The following is a 19,643-nucleotide window of genomic DNA, read 5'->3' on the forward strand; positions in this document are numbered from 1 at the left end:
GCTACCATAGCTTAGATCTTTCTTCTCTGAACCACCCTTTTCTCCGGGGGTATCAGAATGGAGGATCGGGTAAGCACTGAGCACACAGCAGTGGCGTTGCTAAAGTACCTCCAACAGCAGCTGGTGGCAGACATGGTCTTGTCTCTTGACTCAGAGTAACCTCATGAGGGAAATATGGTAGAGGGTTAACAACAGATACGCTGCCTGACTCTGAGAGTGGCATACACTGCAGTGATTAATATATACAGCAAACATTTTCTTGCCAAAGTTTAGTTGATTCAATCTAAATATTCTTTCAGAGAGGACTCCTTAATTATAATGACATGGTATAAATATAAGAAGAAAGAATGTCAATTATCACTTTCTATAATAACAGTGTTAGTGTTCATGCACATAAATTATAAGTAAGTTTACCTATTTAAAAGCAAGAAAAGTGCTCAGTTTTGCAATTTAAAACTTTGAATATGCCACATTTAAAAGTTATGTCATTATAACCGGTAGAAGTTAGTAATCACCACTAAAATGCATATTCTTAAATAGTTGATGAACTACTTATAGTAAAATCCTTTAAAATTCATTTGAAAGGGCAAAATTTAAAGGCACCTATGTTATATTTATTTGCATGCATTTCAGACTCATCCAATGTGCTTTGAACACTTATTATGTAGCAAATATCGTGAAAGCTTCTAGAGTCGCACTGTTTGAAATAGCAGTTCCTAGTCATGGGTGGCAATTTAAATTTAAATTTTATTTAATTAAAATTAAATTTCAAGTTCCTCAGTCTCACTAGCCACATTTCACGTGCTCGATAGACACTTGTGGCTACTTGCTACCACATTCGACAGTGCAGAATAGAACACTTAGATAACAACAGAAAGTTCTATTGCACGGCTATAAAGAAAAGATGTAAATATGACCCATCATGAGGGCAACAGTCATAGCATCAGGAGCTACTGACACGTGTCTAGGGTTTATTTTTGGAGCTGATATCTTTGCCCACATTGAAAAAAAAAAAAAAAAACTGAAAAGTGTCCCTGTTCTCAGTAGACAATAATCCTACTCAGTGCTAAATCCACCTGTGGTCACTAGATGAGCGATGAGGTCTTACCCTTGTCAGGTTCTTATCTGTTTGAGCTAGTTGTATGTTTTATTATTTCGTTTTAAACCAGCTGCAATGTAGTTTTCCAAAATGACATTCTGAAAGCAAGCAACTTCAAAGTATAAGCTTAGACCCAAACCCATCCTTTATGTTCTAATCTACTAGCTATAAGTTCCTCTGCCTATAAAAGTAATAACTCATAACAGTTTTGGCTGAGTTCCTGCGCCTCTTCACTGGATCCAGGATTTGAAGAGTCTAAGTGAATAGGAGAGTTTATCATACACTATCTGACAGTGCATACATCAGAAGGGTTTATTGGATAAAGATGCAATCTTGGACTATCTGCTCCAGATATTTCATCATATTCTTATTCTCTTGCAGATCACCTACAAAGCAGTCAGTTCCTTTGACCCAGAAATAGACTTATCCAATCAAAGTGGAAGAGTTTCAAAACTGGGAAATGAAACCCATTTTCTGTTCTTTGGACTGTATCCAGGGACAACATACTCCTTTACCATCCGAGCTAGCACAGCTAAGGGTTTTGGACCTCCAGCAACAAATCAGTTCACAACCAAAATATCAGGTATTATACATTATGAGTTATGTCTTTTATCAGAAGTGGCATTTTGTATTTCAAGTATGCAAAGCTTACCCAAACTTACACATTGTATTCAAATGAATATTTTTGGATGTCTGAAAATCAGACTCATGGGATTAAATGAAATACTGTAAATATTTATAATTTAGGAGCTTATGGTTCCTCCTGTGTTAAAAAGTAGCTACTATTTCAACAGTTTGCTTTGGAGGCTTGGACATGAGCAGAAAGTTCTATTCTGTGCACTCTCATCCCCTTCGTATTCCCAAGTTACCAGAGCAGTAGTGATGGAAAAAATCTCTGTAATGAGCAATGAGGGATTGAGTGTTCAACAGAAAGACAGCATTTAATGGAGTTCGCTGCCAGAAGGATCAACCTTCCGTGGGACCTTCATCATTAGTAGTTTCACATCCTACAGAGAGAGTGGACAACAGAGGGGGTGGCACTAGCCACTGATGGCCTCCAGCTTTTTGCTTGTATAAACTCAACTACACCATCCAAGAAAAGATATAACTTGAGAAATATTTCTGGGCATATGCAACTGTGCAGAAAATGTCTTTGTGCTTCAGACTAGAGGGGATGAATTGCCATCTGGTATGGGATATATAACAGCAATAAACACATTCCATGGACATTTTCTTTTTCCATATTTTCCCCTTCGGGTATGGGTAAGGATGTATTTGAATTGAAGCTTTGACTGTTTTGGCTGGGGGTAGAGGAGCAGGAGGTGGGTGAAGGAGGTAGCTCTTTAAATCAGTCAGGGGTCGCTAGATATTTAGCTTGATTTATATATATATTGTCTCTCTTAGTTTTCTAAAAGTTTTTGTTTGGAATTGAAGGAATGAAAATACAACTAGAATACTACTGTAAGTGTTCTGCTAGGTTTTGAGGGAAGGAGCTTTGGGATTTCTTTAAACAGTTACAACTTAAGGGGAAAGTTTTTGTTGTGTAAGATTTTATTTATGAGCACAAACTTGAAGTTTAATATACACTTGATATTTAATATAAAACATTAGGTTATAAGAACAGTATGGAGAGTTGGAAAAAAAGAAGATCTTGGGAGGTTAGGAAAATGACATAGATTTTACAGATGAATGAATAGAAAGACCACTGGGCTTGGAAACAGAAATTATGGGTTCTAGTTATAATTTCTCCACGTACTTCCTCTCTGATGTTGATTAGGTGAATTGACCTCCTGATATAAATTAAGATAGTATTGTCTGTTGAATGAATTTATCATGGAGATTTAAAGAACAAATGTATACCTATGTGTATACCTCTATCCCCCTTTATAGGTAATTTTCTCCTATGGATACCATATCGAAAGATCGTTATCTTAAAGAGGGTATTCTTTTAGAAAAAAATAATTGACTTTTACTATTTTTATTAAATAAAAATTCTGGTTGATATGGGTTCTGAGCACTGCTAGCCCAAGTTCATGCAATTCTATCCAAAAGCAAAGAAAGCTGACATTTTGATTAGCCTACATAGGCTCATGAAGAATAACTATTTGATTTTTATAGTTCAAAAAAATTACAATTTATGGGCCACCGTTTCCTACTTTTATGGGCCTCAGATAGAGAACTATTCTCTATATAAGATGTAATTCTGTATTATGAATTGGAGTTAATTTTTAATAGAATTGGAGTTAATTTTTAATGCTGAGAAAATCCAATAAATGGAACTGAGATATAACCCGTGTCTTTACATAAAAGCTCTTTATATGTAAGAGATTTTTAAAAACTATATTAGCAAAAAAATGATCTCTAGCGTTCTCATCAGGTACCTATACCTGGGACGTGAGAGGGCACGTGGGTCGTGAAAAGACTGCGTTGTCCTCTCATCCCAGCCTTCATGAAATGATTTCTCTTGTCCATGATGATGACAAAATTATCCGAGTTTTGTTGTCGTCCTCTCTTAATGAGACTTAACAATCTACAAAGAATGCCAGGAAATGGTCTTAGAAACAGGATTCACATTGGGAAGAGAACTAACATTCGTAGAATTATATTTGCCAGGCTCTCTTTATCTATTAACTCTTTGAATTCCCACAATAACTTTAAAAAGTAATTTCTCCTATTTTGAAAGCTGAGTAAACTAAAGCTCCAGAGATAATTAGTGTACCTAAGCTCTTATGCTGGTTAAAACAAAGCAGAACAAAAAGGCAAACCCATGACTTTCTTGTTTCTATTCCCGTATCTTCTCCACTGTGGTGCTTTCCCTGAGGGTCAACCAGTGGTCACTCATCTCAGCAAGCCTCTCTGGCTCCTGCGGTTCTCTTCAAATCTCCGGATGGATCTTTGGTACACAAAAAGCCTTGACTTAGATGGAAGAACTGTAAAGTTCAGTTTTATGATCCTAGTAACTATTTCTTAATATGCATTTAAAGTGTATTTTTTTTTGAAGAAAAGCATACCTACAGAAAAGCACACAAATTATATGTCCAGCTCAGTGAGTTTTCACAAGCTCATTTACACCCATTTAGCAATAATCCAAACAGAAATTTGAGAAATAGAATATTACAAACACCACACAAGCCCCCCTCGTACCCTCTCCCAACTTAAACTCTGGAATCAAAGAAGAAGTCAACATATGCTGGTTTTAGCAGTTGTCCCTGATATTCTGTATAGAGTAGATACATAAAGACTGCTCGTGGTCAGTTGATAGCTGCAATTTAATCCAAGGTCACTATGTTCTTAATGTTCTTTGTAAATTAAAGTAGAAAGAAAACTGAAAAGGTAAACCAGAAATAACGCACCTCCCATCTTATTCATTTTTTCCTCAGCACCCTCTATGCCGGCTTATGAACTTGAGACCCCTTTGAATCAAACTGACAATACAGTGACAGTCATGCTGAAACCTGCACACAGCCGAGGCGCGCCGGTCAGGTACTGAGCAGAGAAGGGGTGGGCTGGCTCTAGAGGGTTGAAAACTAAAATCAAATTGATTAATGTCTTGCATTTGTTTTCTAGGGATTTGCTACAAACCTCAGTCAGCATGTAAACCCATGTCTTTATTAGCTCTAATTGAAAGAAATGACTGAGGGAAAGGAAAGTGCTTTGATGTGGGGTGATCTGAGTATTGTGTAAAGAGTTTGATTCTGATGCAAGTGGGTTGTTCTTTGAAGATAAGGAACAAAAGCCCCAGTCTGTTGAAAAGTGACTTTACTTCTAAAGGTAATTGCTCGCAGCAATTTAGTTACCCAAGGGCACTTGGCATTTTTATCCTGAGCTCTATTTTTTAAATGGACCTTTTTGTTTGTTTGTTTACCTGGGGTTTTAAGTCAGTTAACTTTTAGTAACTTGGCTAATTTCTCAATTGAATATGCAATGTATAATTTTTTTTTAAAGAAACTTGATTGGAAAGAGTATTGTGAAGTCTTTATGTGAACAGATTTAAGTTTATTACCAATATGTAGGTCTCATTTCACATTCCATGATGATTTATATAGAAATTACAAAGCGTAACTTTTAAAGTGAATGAATAAAATAAATTTATTCTTCCTAGGAAGGAGCAAATGAATGCCTGAATAACTCTTGAATATGAACTTGTCATAAGTTCATTAATCTATATAAATGAATTTTCTACTTGTTTCCAAGGGATTTAGATATTTTGTATTATCAGAAGTGATTTCCTTCAAAATAACCTATTATTTTCAATAGCATACTCCAAGGAAACATTTACATTCACAATTAAGGCCATATAGGATTTGTTTCTGTGTTCCTTTTGTAGAATTTTATTTTATTAACCTTTTGAAACCTGGCTCTATTTGATCATGTTTTCACTATAGTATCATGGGGCAATCAGTTGGACTTCTTTCTTTCCTATAAGAAATATACAAGTTTCAATCTACAGAGTCAAGAGTAAAAACAATAATGTTAGTTGATAATGAAATCAAATTAGACTGGGATCACAGAAATTTAATTTAAATATCTATAAAATTTTATGAAACAATTTTTAATTTACTCTGTTGACTTAACATAGCTCATGTAGGAGATTTAGGATTGCTATTTGTAAGTGCAGTTTGTGAGAATACTATGAAATATGTAAAAGCTCTATTCCAAATTTAAGATATTGCTGCTAGAAAAATGATGCCTCTGATACCACCAGGCCCTTTGGGTTGATTTGTGTGTGTGTTGAGGGGTTGCACTGCTCTGAATGACCCAAGGTACACTCATTAGATGGCTGTCCAAGACCCAAGTGTACCTGGCCACGAGTCAGACTTTTTTCACTCTAGAAAGCTGAATTATTATTAAGTGAAAATTGATGCTCTGTCTGTGGCCTTGGGAGTATCATTTTTTTCCAACCAATTTAACAGTTGCCCAGATTCAGCAATAATGGTCCATTAAGACAGAAGCCAGTGTTCTACTACAGAAGCATCACGATAAAATGAAAGGATAGAGGTCACTCACTTTCAGTGCCTCCAAACTGAAGGAAGCTGAAACCCTAACCATTTCTCCAAACAGCCTGTTATTCCCTATTCTACTTTATTTTTATATAAACTCCTTTTGTACATTTTCTATTCTTGTTGCATTATTCCTTCAAATGCTTTCAGTCAGATTTCTACCACGTCTTTGTATAAATCTTTGCAACTCTGTTTTCAAATAATATTCCTTTGGACAGTCAATGTTAGCCTTCTTTCTCAAACCCCTTCCCTTATCTGTTTAACGTGTCATTTGCATTCCAAATGACTATTCATATTTTCTATCGCGTGTGTCGCTAAGGCATGATTTTGTTGTTGTTTTCATGTAAACCTTTCTAGTTGTTTTTGGAGACTTTGATGCCTTACTAGTTAGTTAATTATAGATATCCTCTGACATCTTATTTTTATGTCCATACAAATACAGATTCAAATGCTAGTCGCAGTGTCCAAAATACATAGTTTTCACCACAGGTCTTATGTCATTTTATCAGGCCCAGATCACTACCTCTGCTAAGATTTCAGTTTATGTCGTCGTATCCTCTTTCACAGTTGTCATAATGCCTTATTTTCCAGGTTCGACACTGTTCTGCTTTGATTAAACATTATCTTGTTTTTGGTTAAACATTCCTTGAATTTGACAGGGTCACTTTGCATTCTGCCTCTATTATACCTTCTTCCACAATGTTAGCATCATAAAATTAACAAATTTATTATCTATGTTCATCATCTAAATCCATAATGCTAGAATCAAGATCAACTCTTGCGAGACACCATTCAGTAAGCATTACAAGGACATCACTACAGATACCACCTTTAGTGGGAAGGATGCTTGTCTTAAATGGGTAAATTGTACTGGTACAAATTTGAGGAAGGAAATTATCTCAACCTCACCTGTCCAAAGATTATTATTTTATTATTATTATTATTCTTTTTTGCAGAAAAGTGAATATTCTCTTCAAGGAATTTATTATTATAGTACAACATAATAGCACTGATTATCTATTGAGTAAATGGAAGACCAATATATCTAGAAAGACTACTTTGGGAAAAAAAAAGTCCACAATACTCTCAAACTAAATGGGGTATATGAAAATTTTCAATTTCATTTAATGTTTAGAGAAATAAGAACTCTGATTAAGAAATCATAGAAACCTAAAATATAAAGCCATAATGTAGATTAAAACATTTGAACACATCTGGAAATTTGCAAAATGCACATGTAATCAAACTGCAGTACAAGAAAGCTTTTCCCAAATGATAAGATAAATACTAGAAGAAAGAGGGGAAATGGAAGCAAACATCTGTTTGCTTTCCTGGATTTTGCACAGTATTATGTGTTCAAAAATACTGTCATTGTGTGATTTCCAAAACCCATTCTTTCAATTGATTTGATTTTTCTTTAATCCATATTCAATGGTGTTGAAAATTCAGTCATACTTCATTTATGCACTTCACTAAGTTAGGTGGTTGTGTATTGATTCCACTACAAATACTCAGCTTGGTTAATGCAGATTCTTGAAATTGCACTAAACTCTCCATGTAAATGATTGCTGTCTTTTTATTGATCAACACATCAGCTCTGTCACATAAAATTATTTAAATCCTGACATGGCCAGGAAGAACACAAATTTCATCATTCTAACCAGTGAACTAGCACCTAGTATAGAATTTTAATATTTGTTTATAAATTCAGTTTTTTTTTCTTTAATAAGACAGGAAAAAGCTTATTTTTGTTTTACTTACTTAGAATCACCTCTTTTCTCTCTCTCTTCTCCTCTGCATTGTTTATTACATGCAGACTCAATCCAGCTGAGAAAATCCTTATAATTTGCCAGTAAAAGAGCAGCTCTAAATAAAAAATGAGTTTTAGACAGACTTGTGCTTTTCATGCACAACAAAAATTTTCTGTGACTTTATTATTGAGATACATATATATATAATCAACTGTATGCAACATCCCTCATTAATGATGTTTTATACCTTCTAATGGTCTATATGCTTGAGACTTAATCAAATTTTTGAACCTTAGGTGATTGTGTTTTCCAATGACTCTGATTTTTGTTCTTTAGGCATTGTTGCTTTAATTTGTTCATAGATGTTCTGGAGCTACATGTCTTCTTAATTAAAACTCGGTGCTTAATATGTTAATTAATTAAACATTCTGATATTTATTTCAGTGAAGTGTTAAAAGATTAAGTATTCATATTTTGATTTATTCATTCAGAAGAAATTATTGAGTGAGGAAAACATCTAATACAGTTGTCTGTCCATGAGAAGGGGAAGTGGGCAATAATCACATCTACAACCAAAACATTAAAATTGATGCCTTAAACATGTGAATGTAACTTTAATTTATGGCAGCCACTTTGTCTTCTAATGAAGATAGCCCCAATTATTTTGATGTTGTGCTTTTATTGTCATTGGTAACTTATTATACTATGGTTGTCCTAGCAACTGAATGCTTCCTCAACACTTACCTTTAAAAAGCAATTTGTGAATAGTTTCTGTTGCTAAGAATCAGGATCAAAATCTTAAAGCAAATGGGAACCTCATTACATTATGAATAGGGAAGAGATGAGGACATAAGGAATGGAAGAAATATTTGCTTTGCTTTTTAAAGGTTGTACCTTAGGTAAGTAAGATTTCAAATGAGATAGGAAATATTTCCTGTTAGTAAAAGGCAAGCATGAATGTTTTATTCATCCAGAACATTCTGATTAAAACAAAAAAAAAGACTTGTCTCATGTTGTAACTTAAGTTTCATATGTAAATCAAGAATTTACTTATTTTTATATAATATGTCCAGATTTTTATTAAATTGATTTTGCCTTGAATTCATTATCATGGTAGACTTTGCAAATGTCTATTTTCACATATCATTTATATATCATTTATCATTTTTTCCTATGTGAGGCTGCTTTGTCTCACATAGTTAACTTTTAATACCTGATTTACTCAAACTACTCATCAAATATTCTTTTGTAACAAATTAGAAATGTATTATAGAATGCTATTTTTTCTCATTATCAAGTGCTTTATCCTTTGAAAAATCCATACTGTATTCTTAGAACAAGATGAAGGACAAGTTTATATTCCAACAAGGATAAAGAGGCAGAACAGAAATTGCATTTATTTTAAGAAAATTTGTTATTTTATAAAAACGTTTGACTTGGTCCTGGAGCTAAATGGGATAGGAGATTTATTCTCCTTGTGAGCCATCAGTCTGCATTCATGTCCCCAGCTGGTTATCACACATCAGTTTTTGTTAAAGGGACTCAGCATGAGAGTGGGAGTCAGAGTGTCTGCGAAATGTATCACCTCAAATGGGACAGTGAAATAAATCTCTTGACAATAAAAACAAAGAAAGAGACCATTATTACTAATGAAAGGCAGAGCTAATCATACATTTTGGTTTAAGTGTTCTATATTAGGAATTACAGTTGTTGGCATTGGATTGAATATGGTTTGGAGTTTGATATTATGAAGTATGGACCGATTTTTTTTTTAAAAAATTTTAAAACGGCAATTATCTTTTTGGTTGTCTACCACCTGTATGTACAAGGAAAGACATTTTCACTCCATTAACACCACCTTCTTGGACATCCTATTCTCTTATCCTTTGAACATATCAACATTATAGGGTTTTTATGAAGATTAAATTAGGCAATGATTTTTAAAACACTTCAAACCATATTTCTCACATACTAAATACTATATATGTGTTTTTCTTGTGTAGCAGTCTTCAGACCATGTCCGAAGGTGGTTGTGTTGGTTCTTTTCGTAGGATCAGCTTTGGTCCTCTAACTTTTCCTTTGTGTGTCTGTTTTGTTCAAATCCGATATCACAAAAAAATCTAATTTTACATGAAATATAAATTAAAGATTTAACAATTGTCTATCAATAAAATCATGAATATAATAATTGATGTAAATTATGATATCTCTACTGAATTTTAAATTTTGATTGCATCTGGCTATCTGTATTTACGTATTTGCAAGTTTTTAGGAACTGATATAAATAGATAATGAACTCTCTCCAGGCCCCAATTCTATAGAACTCTTTAGTTCTATAGATTTAGTTCTAAAGTTTAGATGTTTCCCCGTTGACCCCTGAATCACTAACTAATCATGTTTACTATCAGCTCTACTGAAAAAACTTAACCATGAAACAAAAGGAAACTGATATGCTGTATATAACCACGCTATAAGTGAAGACCCATGAAGATGCAATGGGACGTGTCACTTGCTTGTCTCAGTGAAATCTCATGTTTTGTTCATGCTTGAAGAATCTGATTCTTCTTCCACTTTCTTCAGAGAAAGATATTTGTGATTCAAGTGCCATTTTGGGGTTATGTTAGAATCGAATTCTCGGATTCTACAAATTATCTTTTTAATCAGAATTGTTTTGTCCAAGAGTTCGATCTTGGCTCAGAGAGAAGCCACTTAAATAATGATTTGAAATATTTATTGTTATTGATTCACAAAAAGTTTATCTCTTTATTTTCTTGCTGTAATGACAATATTATTTTGAAATGGAAAAAATTACAGTGTAAACCCTCACAATGCAAGGTTTACCTTCAGATCCAAAGAGTCTATAATATAAATATAAAAGTAGCTTCATTTTAAATTATTTCATTATAAATTGATGTATAATTTCTAGATCTAAACAGTGTTGTGCTCTAAATTAATAGGAAACTACTGAATCTATCAATAATTAATAATCTAGACCATTGTGGCCTAAAATTCAAGATAGTGTCAGGTGTCAAGCATAGCCTTTTAGACAGGCGGAATCACTCTTTCCTTTTTTGGCATCTTCTAAGAAGGAAACTATTTTAATATTTAAATAATTATTTTGGGTCACATAAATTGTGGATCTAACTTTTTAAATGAGCCCCACATATAGAGAAAGAACATCTTCTTCAGAGTTAAAGCTAGTTTCAAATCCCAGCTTTCTCAACCACTAGCTATGTGACTGTTACAGATTTCTTAATGTCTTTAAGTCTCGGGTTCCTCATCTTTTCAAAACAAGGATAAAACCACTTTACCGTATGGAGTTGCTAGGATTACATTTACTAAATACTAGGTTTCAAGCACTGTGCTCAACACCGGGGATGCAGAGGAGCTTATTATGGTAGTGAGTAAGCCATTTCATGGATTTGGGTAAGAAAAAATGTAAGGAAGATCAGCTCAGCTTCAGCAGTGCAGAATGAATTAGAGGGACAGGGCACAGAAGAGATATAAAGTAGGTGCAGTCTAGGATCTGCTGAGCCCTCCCAGCCCCACTTTCCATTGGACTCAGTTAAGATATAGCTAACCCTTAGGGCATGAAGGGAAGGAGTCTTGTAAATGTGAAATGCTAATTTTATTAGAAACAGGATTTAAAGAAATCATAACCATTTAGTCCTTTTTATATATTTATTTATTTATTTGTATTTTATTTTTTTAATTTTATTTATTTTAATTAATTAATTAATTTTTTATGGTGACATTGGTTAACAAAAATCCGGTAAGTTTCAGCTGTACATTTTAACAGTAAGGCATATATATATTTATATTGTGCATTCACCTCTCATAGATAGATTTATTTCTGTCACCACATATTTGACCCCTTTTACCCCATCTACCTTCCTCCTCCCCCCTCACCCTTACTCTCTGGTAACCACTAGTCCAATCAGTCCTTTTGAGAAGGAAACAAAAGAATATATTTGCTAATCAAAGTGATTGGTGGTATTAACTATTTAAAATATTATTAAAGTGAACACTAAAACATTAGAAATTGAAAATCTAGCTTAGCAATGACTGATAATTTATTGGAAATCACTAACTGTATGAATATTTTTAAATACAAATTTTTGTAAGCAGTAAATATGTGGTATTATTAATCCCCCTTGCTCAGAAAAAACATCCGGATCTTTCTCTTTTTGCTTCTCTCTACCTTCCTTTTACTGCATCACTCTAACCCCTTTGCCCTGAGCCTGTGCTGGTTACTACTGTAGTGCTTATCATGTATACTGAAGTGTGTATGCAATGCCTATTGAATGGAAGTAACAATGTTTTTGCTTATTAAAAACCAAAATACAAATGCTTTGCTCAACTCCTAAAGGAATGCCACCAGTACACTCAGTGTATGATTATGGCTAATTCTTGACTGTGGTCAGAGAAGAACCAAGTTTTGATCATACTATTTTTTATTCCTGCCATGCCCAAAGGAACCTATGTTTGTCACTGAAAAGATAAATGTCTGAGATTGGAACTTGAGATTACATGAACACCCTTGAGTGTCATTTACAGTAGAGGCCATACATTATACATGACTGACTCCCTAGAGGTCAAACAGGTAGTGCATCTCCCCATCATACCGACCAGCAGCCCAGAAGCCATCCATCAAGGTAAGGGAGGTGGTCATACAAGTTACATACTGTTTCTTTCTCCTCATCTTTCTGAACCATTTATAAATGTTAACAGTGGAATTATTTCAAAATAGTCTCAATTATAAACCTAGAGCACTAAGAGGTTGCAGATGTCTTGAATTCAACAACATATTGCCTTATGAAACTTGCTCTCAGTAACTGTGGGTCTTCCTAATCACAATTATTGACTCTAGGAAATTTAAGGGATAAATTTCTAGAAGTGTTACGAGCTAAAACTGATAGCCTGTGGGAGAGAGGATCTTGGAAACTTTGACAAAGTGTAATTGATTTGACTATAAATGCCTCACTTTCACTTTTTTAAAGTATTAAAATCACATATGTAAACCAGAAAAGATTACAAGTACTAAGAGATGGATGATGTCACTTATGGGGCAGATAGTGAATGCTAACAGTGTGCTGCTTACAAGTACAGCCTTTTAGAACCAAGGAGCAACTCAGAGAGGAACTGACCACTTTCTTCATGTGACAGTACTTCTTGATGCTATTGGAGGGGAACACAGCCTGAAACATTTTCTCAGTCAGCACTTACAAATGTATACAATGTAATTGTTTATGATGAGAACGCTAAAGCATACAAAAATGCTGATTCACCATTTGTTTCATCAAAAATTATTTTAAGAATGTATTATATATTTTATATTATATATGATTTAATATACATAATATGTAAAATATACTTATATATTAAATCATATATATAACATAAAATATAATATATAAATGCATAATTCTAATTAATGCAAATCTAATTTGACCAGAGTGCTGGTCAAACCTCATTTACTATGTGTGTACATTTTATTATATTTACTAAGATGACCACTGTTTTCCTCTCTTTACTTTCTCTTATCCTGGGCTTTTCTACAGCTTACTCCTCTATTTATATGTTTATATATTAGATCTTATACAATCTTAAAAAGATCTTAAAAATATAAATATAGTTATATTTTATAATGTAAAATATATATGATACAGTATATAAATATGTATAATTATATTATCCTTGTGAATCTTACCTGTGTTTAGTTTTTGGATGCTTAATTAAATTAACATTCAGTTCTTCAACCTATAAATAGTAAAAAGATTAGCTTTTTCCATATCACCATATCCTTTTTGAGTTGTTCTCTATGTCCCAGTTCTTTCACTTCTCTACTCTTACCTAAAAGTGTTTTCCTGTGCAGCATCAGTATATTCTGCTTAATGAGAAGTGGTGAGAGCTCTCTGCAGTCATGAGTATGTCATTAAAATTCTCATCTTTTATAATTGAAAAGAATTCTAGGAAACTTTAGGGTTGATATTTGACTATTATTCATTCATCCATCAAATACCTATTGAGCATTTTTCTGTTCAAGTCATTGTGCTAGGATCAATGCTGTATAGAAAGGGTACTCCAGGGTATTCTAACAGCATAGGACAGAAGGGTAAATCTCAGTAAGACAATCAGATTGGGTTATTTAAGCTGAAACCCAAAGGAGAATTAGGAAGTGGCCAGTCAGGAGCTGGAAGACAGATGTAGGCCCATTGAGGAGAGCAGCAATCTATAGAAAAGCCTAGATGAGAAAATAAAGAGAGGCAAACAGTGGTCATCTAGTAAACACAATTAAAAAAAACACACACACAAATGAGATTTGACCAACACTCAAGAGTATTAATTAGATTTATGCATGTCATGCTGAGAGTGAGAATTTTCCTAGGTTAATCATTATGTAAAACGTATGTAAATATAATAGGAAGTGCAGAATGATAACAAAATCATTTTCATAATTTAGTCTTAAATTTTTGTGCCTCAAATTAAATTAAGTGTGCAATAAATGTTTATTGAATTGAACCTCTTCTTTTTTATAGAAGTAATTATCACTGAAACATTCATAGATAGAAATCTGAAGGTCTAAATCTGCCTTTTAACTAGTCAGACATATCAGGAACGAGAAGGGTTTTAAATATATATTTTCATCCCTAAATAAAAATTAAATACATTGACCCTTCCATATAACACATATGCATAAAATAATATCCTGCCCTTATGCTTGAATCAATCTATTATTTTTGTTAAATGAGAACAGACTACTTCCAATGAGCATTGCTACAAATTCAGATTTCATCAGGAAGATGACTAGAATCTTCTATGCCTGTAATGACTCCTTTGAAAACTTACTCTGTTTCTCACCTCTCAAGGTCGCTAACAACACCCCACTTTTCTTCTTTACTTTACATCACCCCCATCGCTGCCTTAGTTCATACTTTTGCCTTTTCAGCTCTCCAGTCTGTGTTCCACACTGACTGCAGGGATCTTTCACTCTCCTACTTAATAATCCATCAGTGTTTTACCATTGTCCTCAGGGTAAATCCAGACTTCTCTGCCTATAATGGAAGGTTTTCATCATCCAGTCACTTCCTGGGTCAGCCTCTCCTTCAAGCCAGGCTTCAGCTGAAGTCATGTGCTCAGTACTTAGAATATGCCAGGTTGCATTTGGTGCTTCCCTAGCATGAAATCTTCTCTCTTCTTACCTCCTCTACCCCGACACACATACACATGCATGCATACTCACACACACACACATGCATACTCACACACACACACACATATGCTCACTGTACTCCCTCTCTCTCTCCCACTTATTCAGTCACACTCCAAGGTGTGTAGCCCAGAGGTCTCCTTCCTCTAACAGCCTTCTCTGGTCTTGCTGCTCCCCTGGCCTACCTCAGACCTGAGTTCACCACACTGTAGTGACTGTTCTGCTCAACTGCTACCTCCTTCAGGGCAAAGACTACCCTCTGTGATTTAATCTATGTATGTCCAATGCTGGTTCTGTGCTAGGCACAGTCCTTGATTCATGTTTTGTTTTGTTTTGTTTTTCGAAATAAACGATTGGACTATAGGACTTTTAATGGGACAGAGATATGATTGGATTTTCATGTTAGGTCATTCAGTGGGGCAGGGACATGAAGGAAGTAAATGGGCCTATATGGCTTCCAGATGGAAATTTAATCGGCTGTCCCAGGTCAGGGCTCCAGCGCTATGGCCCCCACAAACCCAGGGGTCTTGGTGGGGAGGAAGCTTGGTAGTGCTGTCTCTGAGTTCTCTCCAAATGATTGACGTTTTACTTAGAATGAGTGAAACCTGATCTCTCTGATATAGATAATTCATTAGACTTAATCTTTTAGGAATGTGGGATCACAAACTAAAAGAACATGTGGCATGGACCAGAAGCCTTGGGTTGGCATCTAGACTGTGTTGTTTACTATTGTGTGATCTTGGGCCATCGTGTGGACTCTCAAGTCTTTCTTCATTTCTAAAATTGGAGTCCAATGTGCACCCCACATATATCACAGTATTTTCACGAAGATTCATGTAAATGAAGGTTCTTTGTAAACTGAAGCACTAAAAAAGGGCCAAACTATAATGTCGGGATTTGCTTAATGAAGCATGTTGACTAGATTGCTATTCAGTCTTTATTCCTTTTATTCCTTGCTTTTGGTGCTAGGCTTAAAATTTCTCATCATTACTGCCTTTTAACTTTTATGCCAATGCACTGTGATCATCATTTAACAGGATCTATGTTCTAAAAATATTTCGACAATAATTTTATGGAATTTTTAAGAAATGTGTGTTTGGTATTAATATTGTATATTCATTCTGTAAAATCATCGAAGTTTTAGAAGATCTTTTGTTCCATCAAAACACCACAGAGATGAGAGATGAGAAGGCATTCTTGGTTGGAGTCACTGCAGACGGTAGCTCCCTCCTGGGAAGGAAGATGCAGAGATATTAAGACCGTAAAAGTGCAGACAACCACTGCATGGAATTTGGTGATCCTGGGTTTAAATCTTGGCCTTACTTGCTCTGCAACCTTGGGTAAATTGCGTAAATTTTCTGAGTCTCATCTTTTCATCAGTTAGATGTGAGTAATACTATTATCTACTTTCCAAGGTGGCTAGGAGAATTAATGACATGTTAGCAAGACTCACAGTACAGCATCTAACACAGATGTTATCTGCCGAATATAGGAAAGCTTTTCTTATTTATCACTGATGCTATTCTGGCCTCTAATGATGGCGATAACCTGCAGGTAACATGGTAGCCCCTTTTCTTCTGTCCATGTTTTGGGAAATTTTCTAGGTCCTTGTATAATATTTCTGAGCCTCAGTTAGGATCTTCTGAGCAGCTTGTGTTAGAGGAATAATAACAATGATAATAAAAAATAAATAGTCATTGTTTGTCAGTTGAGTAGCTATAATGTGCCAGGCCAGTGTTGGTCCTTTATGAAATGGCTTGTAGCCATCCAGAGCAGGCTTTCTAGTCAGATGCCAACATCCTCATGCACAAATGAAGGAATCGAGGTCTGAGAAGATTACCAGGCATACTTGCTCTGACCCCACAGCCATGTTCTCTCTGTGAAATACTACATGGCCTAAGAGGCCACGTGAGCCATTAGGAGCGTTCCCCTTCCTAGAAGCAGTCCCCACTCCCCTCCCCTCAGCCCACAAGCATCTTCCCTGCAGACTTTCTTTGGAACTGAGGTGGTGACACCTTCCTTTGCAAATATAGGCTATTCTGCAAATTAATATCCTTTTTTTATTGTCTCTTCTAGTGTTAAATATATATATATTACACTTTTGTTTTAAGATTATGGTCATTAGAATCTTTGGGGTTTATCCCTATTAATTCTTAGAAGATAGAAGCATGTTTTTTGTTGTTGTTTTCTTCATTATTATTTTTAAACTAACACTTTTTTTGAGTACTCCAACTCTATCACAGTCTGCTTAATGTTTAGCAATGAAATTTTTTGAGTACTTGAAAAAATTGCATTAAACAAATTTGTTTTAGGTATTGGGGTTTTTTTCCAAATTAATCAGTCCTTTTTGTTGATATGTATGTTCTTTTTTTGTTTGACCATTTTTAATAGTCTCCAGAAAGTCAACAAAGAAAATACCAGTTCTTTTGAAATACTTATTCCTAGATTTTTAATTGTTCTCTTTTATTTATTGAAAAAATGCAAACTGTAGGAACATCTCAAACATTGTGGGCTAAATATTCTTTTCTCATCGTCCTTGAACCTTTTGAAAAGGTTCTATCTGTGGCTAAAATTATTTAAGGAAAGTAGTTCTAAATATCTGACTTCCAACCTAATTATTTTTTTCCATTGGGGTACACATAATCACAAAGACCAAACTGTCACTCAGTGGTAAAACTTCAGTTTTATGTTACTGTATTAGCTTTTTTTTATGACTTATTATAGCTGAATTTCTATAGAATGTTAACAAAAGGTGCTGATTCCTTTATCACTTCCACCACTACGCTTCCCCCACCTGATTTTAGGTGAACTTTATGGTATTAAAAAATAATACTCTGGATTCCTTTACTACCAGGAAACAAAGATCATTTTTATTAATGTTGCTTCTAGGATGACAATGTCAGTCATCTCTTTAAAAATTCATTTTGAAAACTAAGTTCGTTCTTCAAGAACCTTGAAAAGAAGTTTTAAAAATGACAGAGGAAGATAATAATAATAGAGTAGATGTATTTGAGCTTTTATACAATGAAACTTAATTTAACCTTCCCTCAAACTTCATTTCAAACTTGCTTTCGTGTATGGAAATATACTGCATGGCTTTCCTTCTCCAATTTTTCAAAAAAATTTTTTTTCTTCAACATAATCTCCCCTGAAGAATTATATGTATTAGATCAGAGCTCCAGTCTTATTACCAAGGCCTCCAGGCTAGGTTCGAAGCAAGCACAGGCTCCCATACTCACCGGCCAGGCCTTTGGTGGGGAAGGCAGAGCAGAGAGTCACTCCCCTGTAGACAGGGGAGGCTGGCAATGACTCTTAGTGCCAAATTCTACCACCACCACCTCCCAAAAACAATGAAATATATCTGCAGTACTTTGATTTGACCTTAATGATTAAAGTGAATATCAAATGAAATACTAAAATTGAGAAATTATGGATCTTTGTAACCTGAGGAATGATTACAGAAGCTAGAATGAATAGTTCCAAATTTGCCTGACAGAGATTTAGAGAGAGGTAGAGGGGAACAGACACCAAGACTGTGTATTTGCAGTCTTCTCTCCCTGCCCTCCACCAAGAGCAGAAATGGTTTTATTTTCGTCCCTCACCTCAGGCATCACAGGCAGCTATGGGAGTCAAGACAACTAACCCTGCTTGTCACACCTGACAGGGTAGTTCTGTCAGGAACTGGGCAGTATGGAAACTATGAAGAAAACCCCTCTACTCTTGGGGTCACTTGGGGCATGCCTGCCAGGATTTTGCAGATACCTACACAAGGGCCCTGCCCATTTCCTACAGTCTTCTCTACTCTTGAAAAAGGGTCCTCATGGATTCTTGGAAATTCAACTGTTTTAGTGAGCCTGATGGAAAAACTCGTTGGAACTTCAGTGGGATTTCTTTTGCACAAGGGTTGGAGTGAGTGGAGGCTGCATTGGGAATCTAAAGACATATTTAATTTAGGTAGAAAGTTGGTGGCTGTCGGTGGTGCAAGAGCAGCCTTCAAGTGTCACTGGCAGTGGGAATGTATGGGCGCTAGGTCCACTCAAGAATGAGGACAGTCTGCGCCTGATTTCTCTTTTTATTTAATTCCTTCTTATTTAATTTTTTTGTATTTAATTCCTTCTTCTCCTGTGCCTGGCACAGGGCTTGATATGTGATAAGCATTATAGAAAGGAAGGATGGAAGAAAAGTGAATGAAATATTTTCTTCTTATTTGTTGATGTCATAACTTGCCTGATCTTGTACCCAGAGTTATAAAATATTAGAGCTTGAAAGGACCTTAGCGTTGAGTCTAATTTAGTGGCAAAGCTGGAAACAATTGCCAGTGATATGTGACTCCCACTTCAGGGTTCTCTCAGCGCCCCTCCTCTGGGGCACCTCCCTCTTTGATGGCGGCATTTTCATTCTAGCTCACCTGGCCTGTAGTATCAGTACTTTTAGGGACTGAAAGATTCTGAATTGAATACGAACATATAATAATTAAGATACTTAATATAGCTTTGATAGTATTTGATTTCTTTTTTTATTCAAATCACTAGAGGTATTTAAGAGAAAATACTTTAATCATAGTAGCTGACCTTGAATTACAA

General features: G+C 35.0%; 1 protein-coding gene across 5 annotated transcripts in view; it reads left to right on the plus strand.

The window, feature by feature from the left end:
- The window catches only part of PTPRM (protein tyrosine phosphatase receptor type M), a 699,551-nt gene that overhangs the window by 417,685 nt on the left and 262,223 nt on the right, over nucleotides 1-19,643 (plus strand). For all 5 annotated transcript variants that reach the window (XM_039845844.1, XM_039845843.1, XM_039845845.1 and 2 more), the window contains exons 10-11: nucleotides 1,481-1,682; nucleotides 4,480-4,582. In XM_039845844.1, coding sequence (XP_039701778.1) covers nucleotides 1,481-1,682; nucleotides 4,480-4,582 — 305 coding nt within the window. The remainder of the gene's footprint in view (nucleotides 1-1,480; nucleotides 1,683-4,479; nucleotides 4,583-19,643) is intronic.

This window comes from Pteropus medius, unplaced genomic scaffold (assembly GCF_902729225.1).
Source record: "Pteropus medius unplaced genomic scaffold, Ma_sr-lr_union100, whole genome shotgun sequence".
In the NCBI taxonomy this organism is placed as follows: Eukaryota; Metazoa; Chordata; class Mammalia; order Chiroptera; family Pteropodidae; genus Pteropus; species Pteropus medius.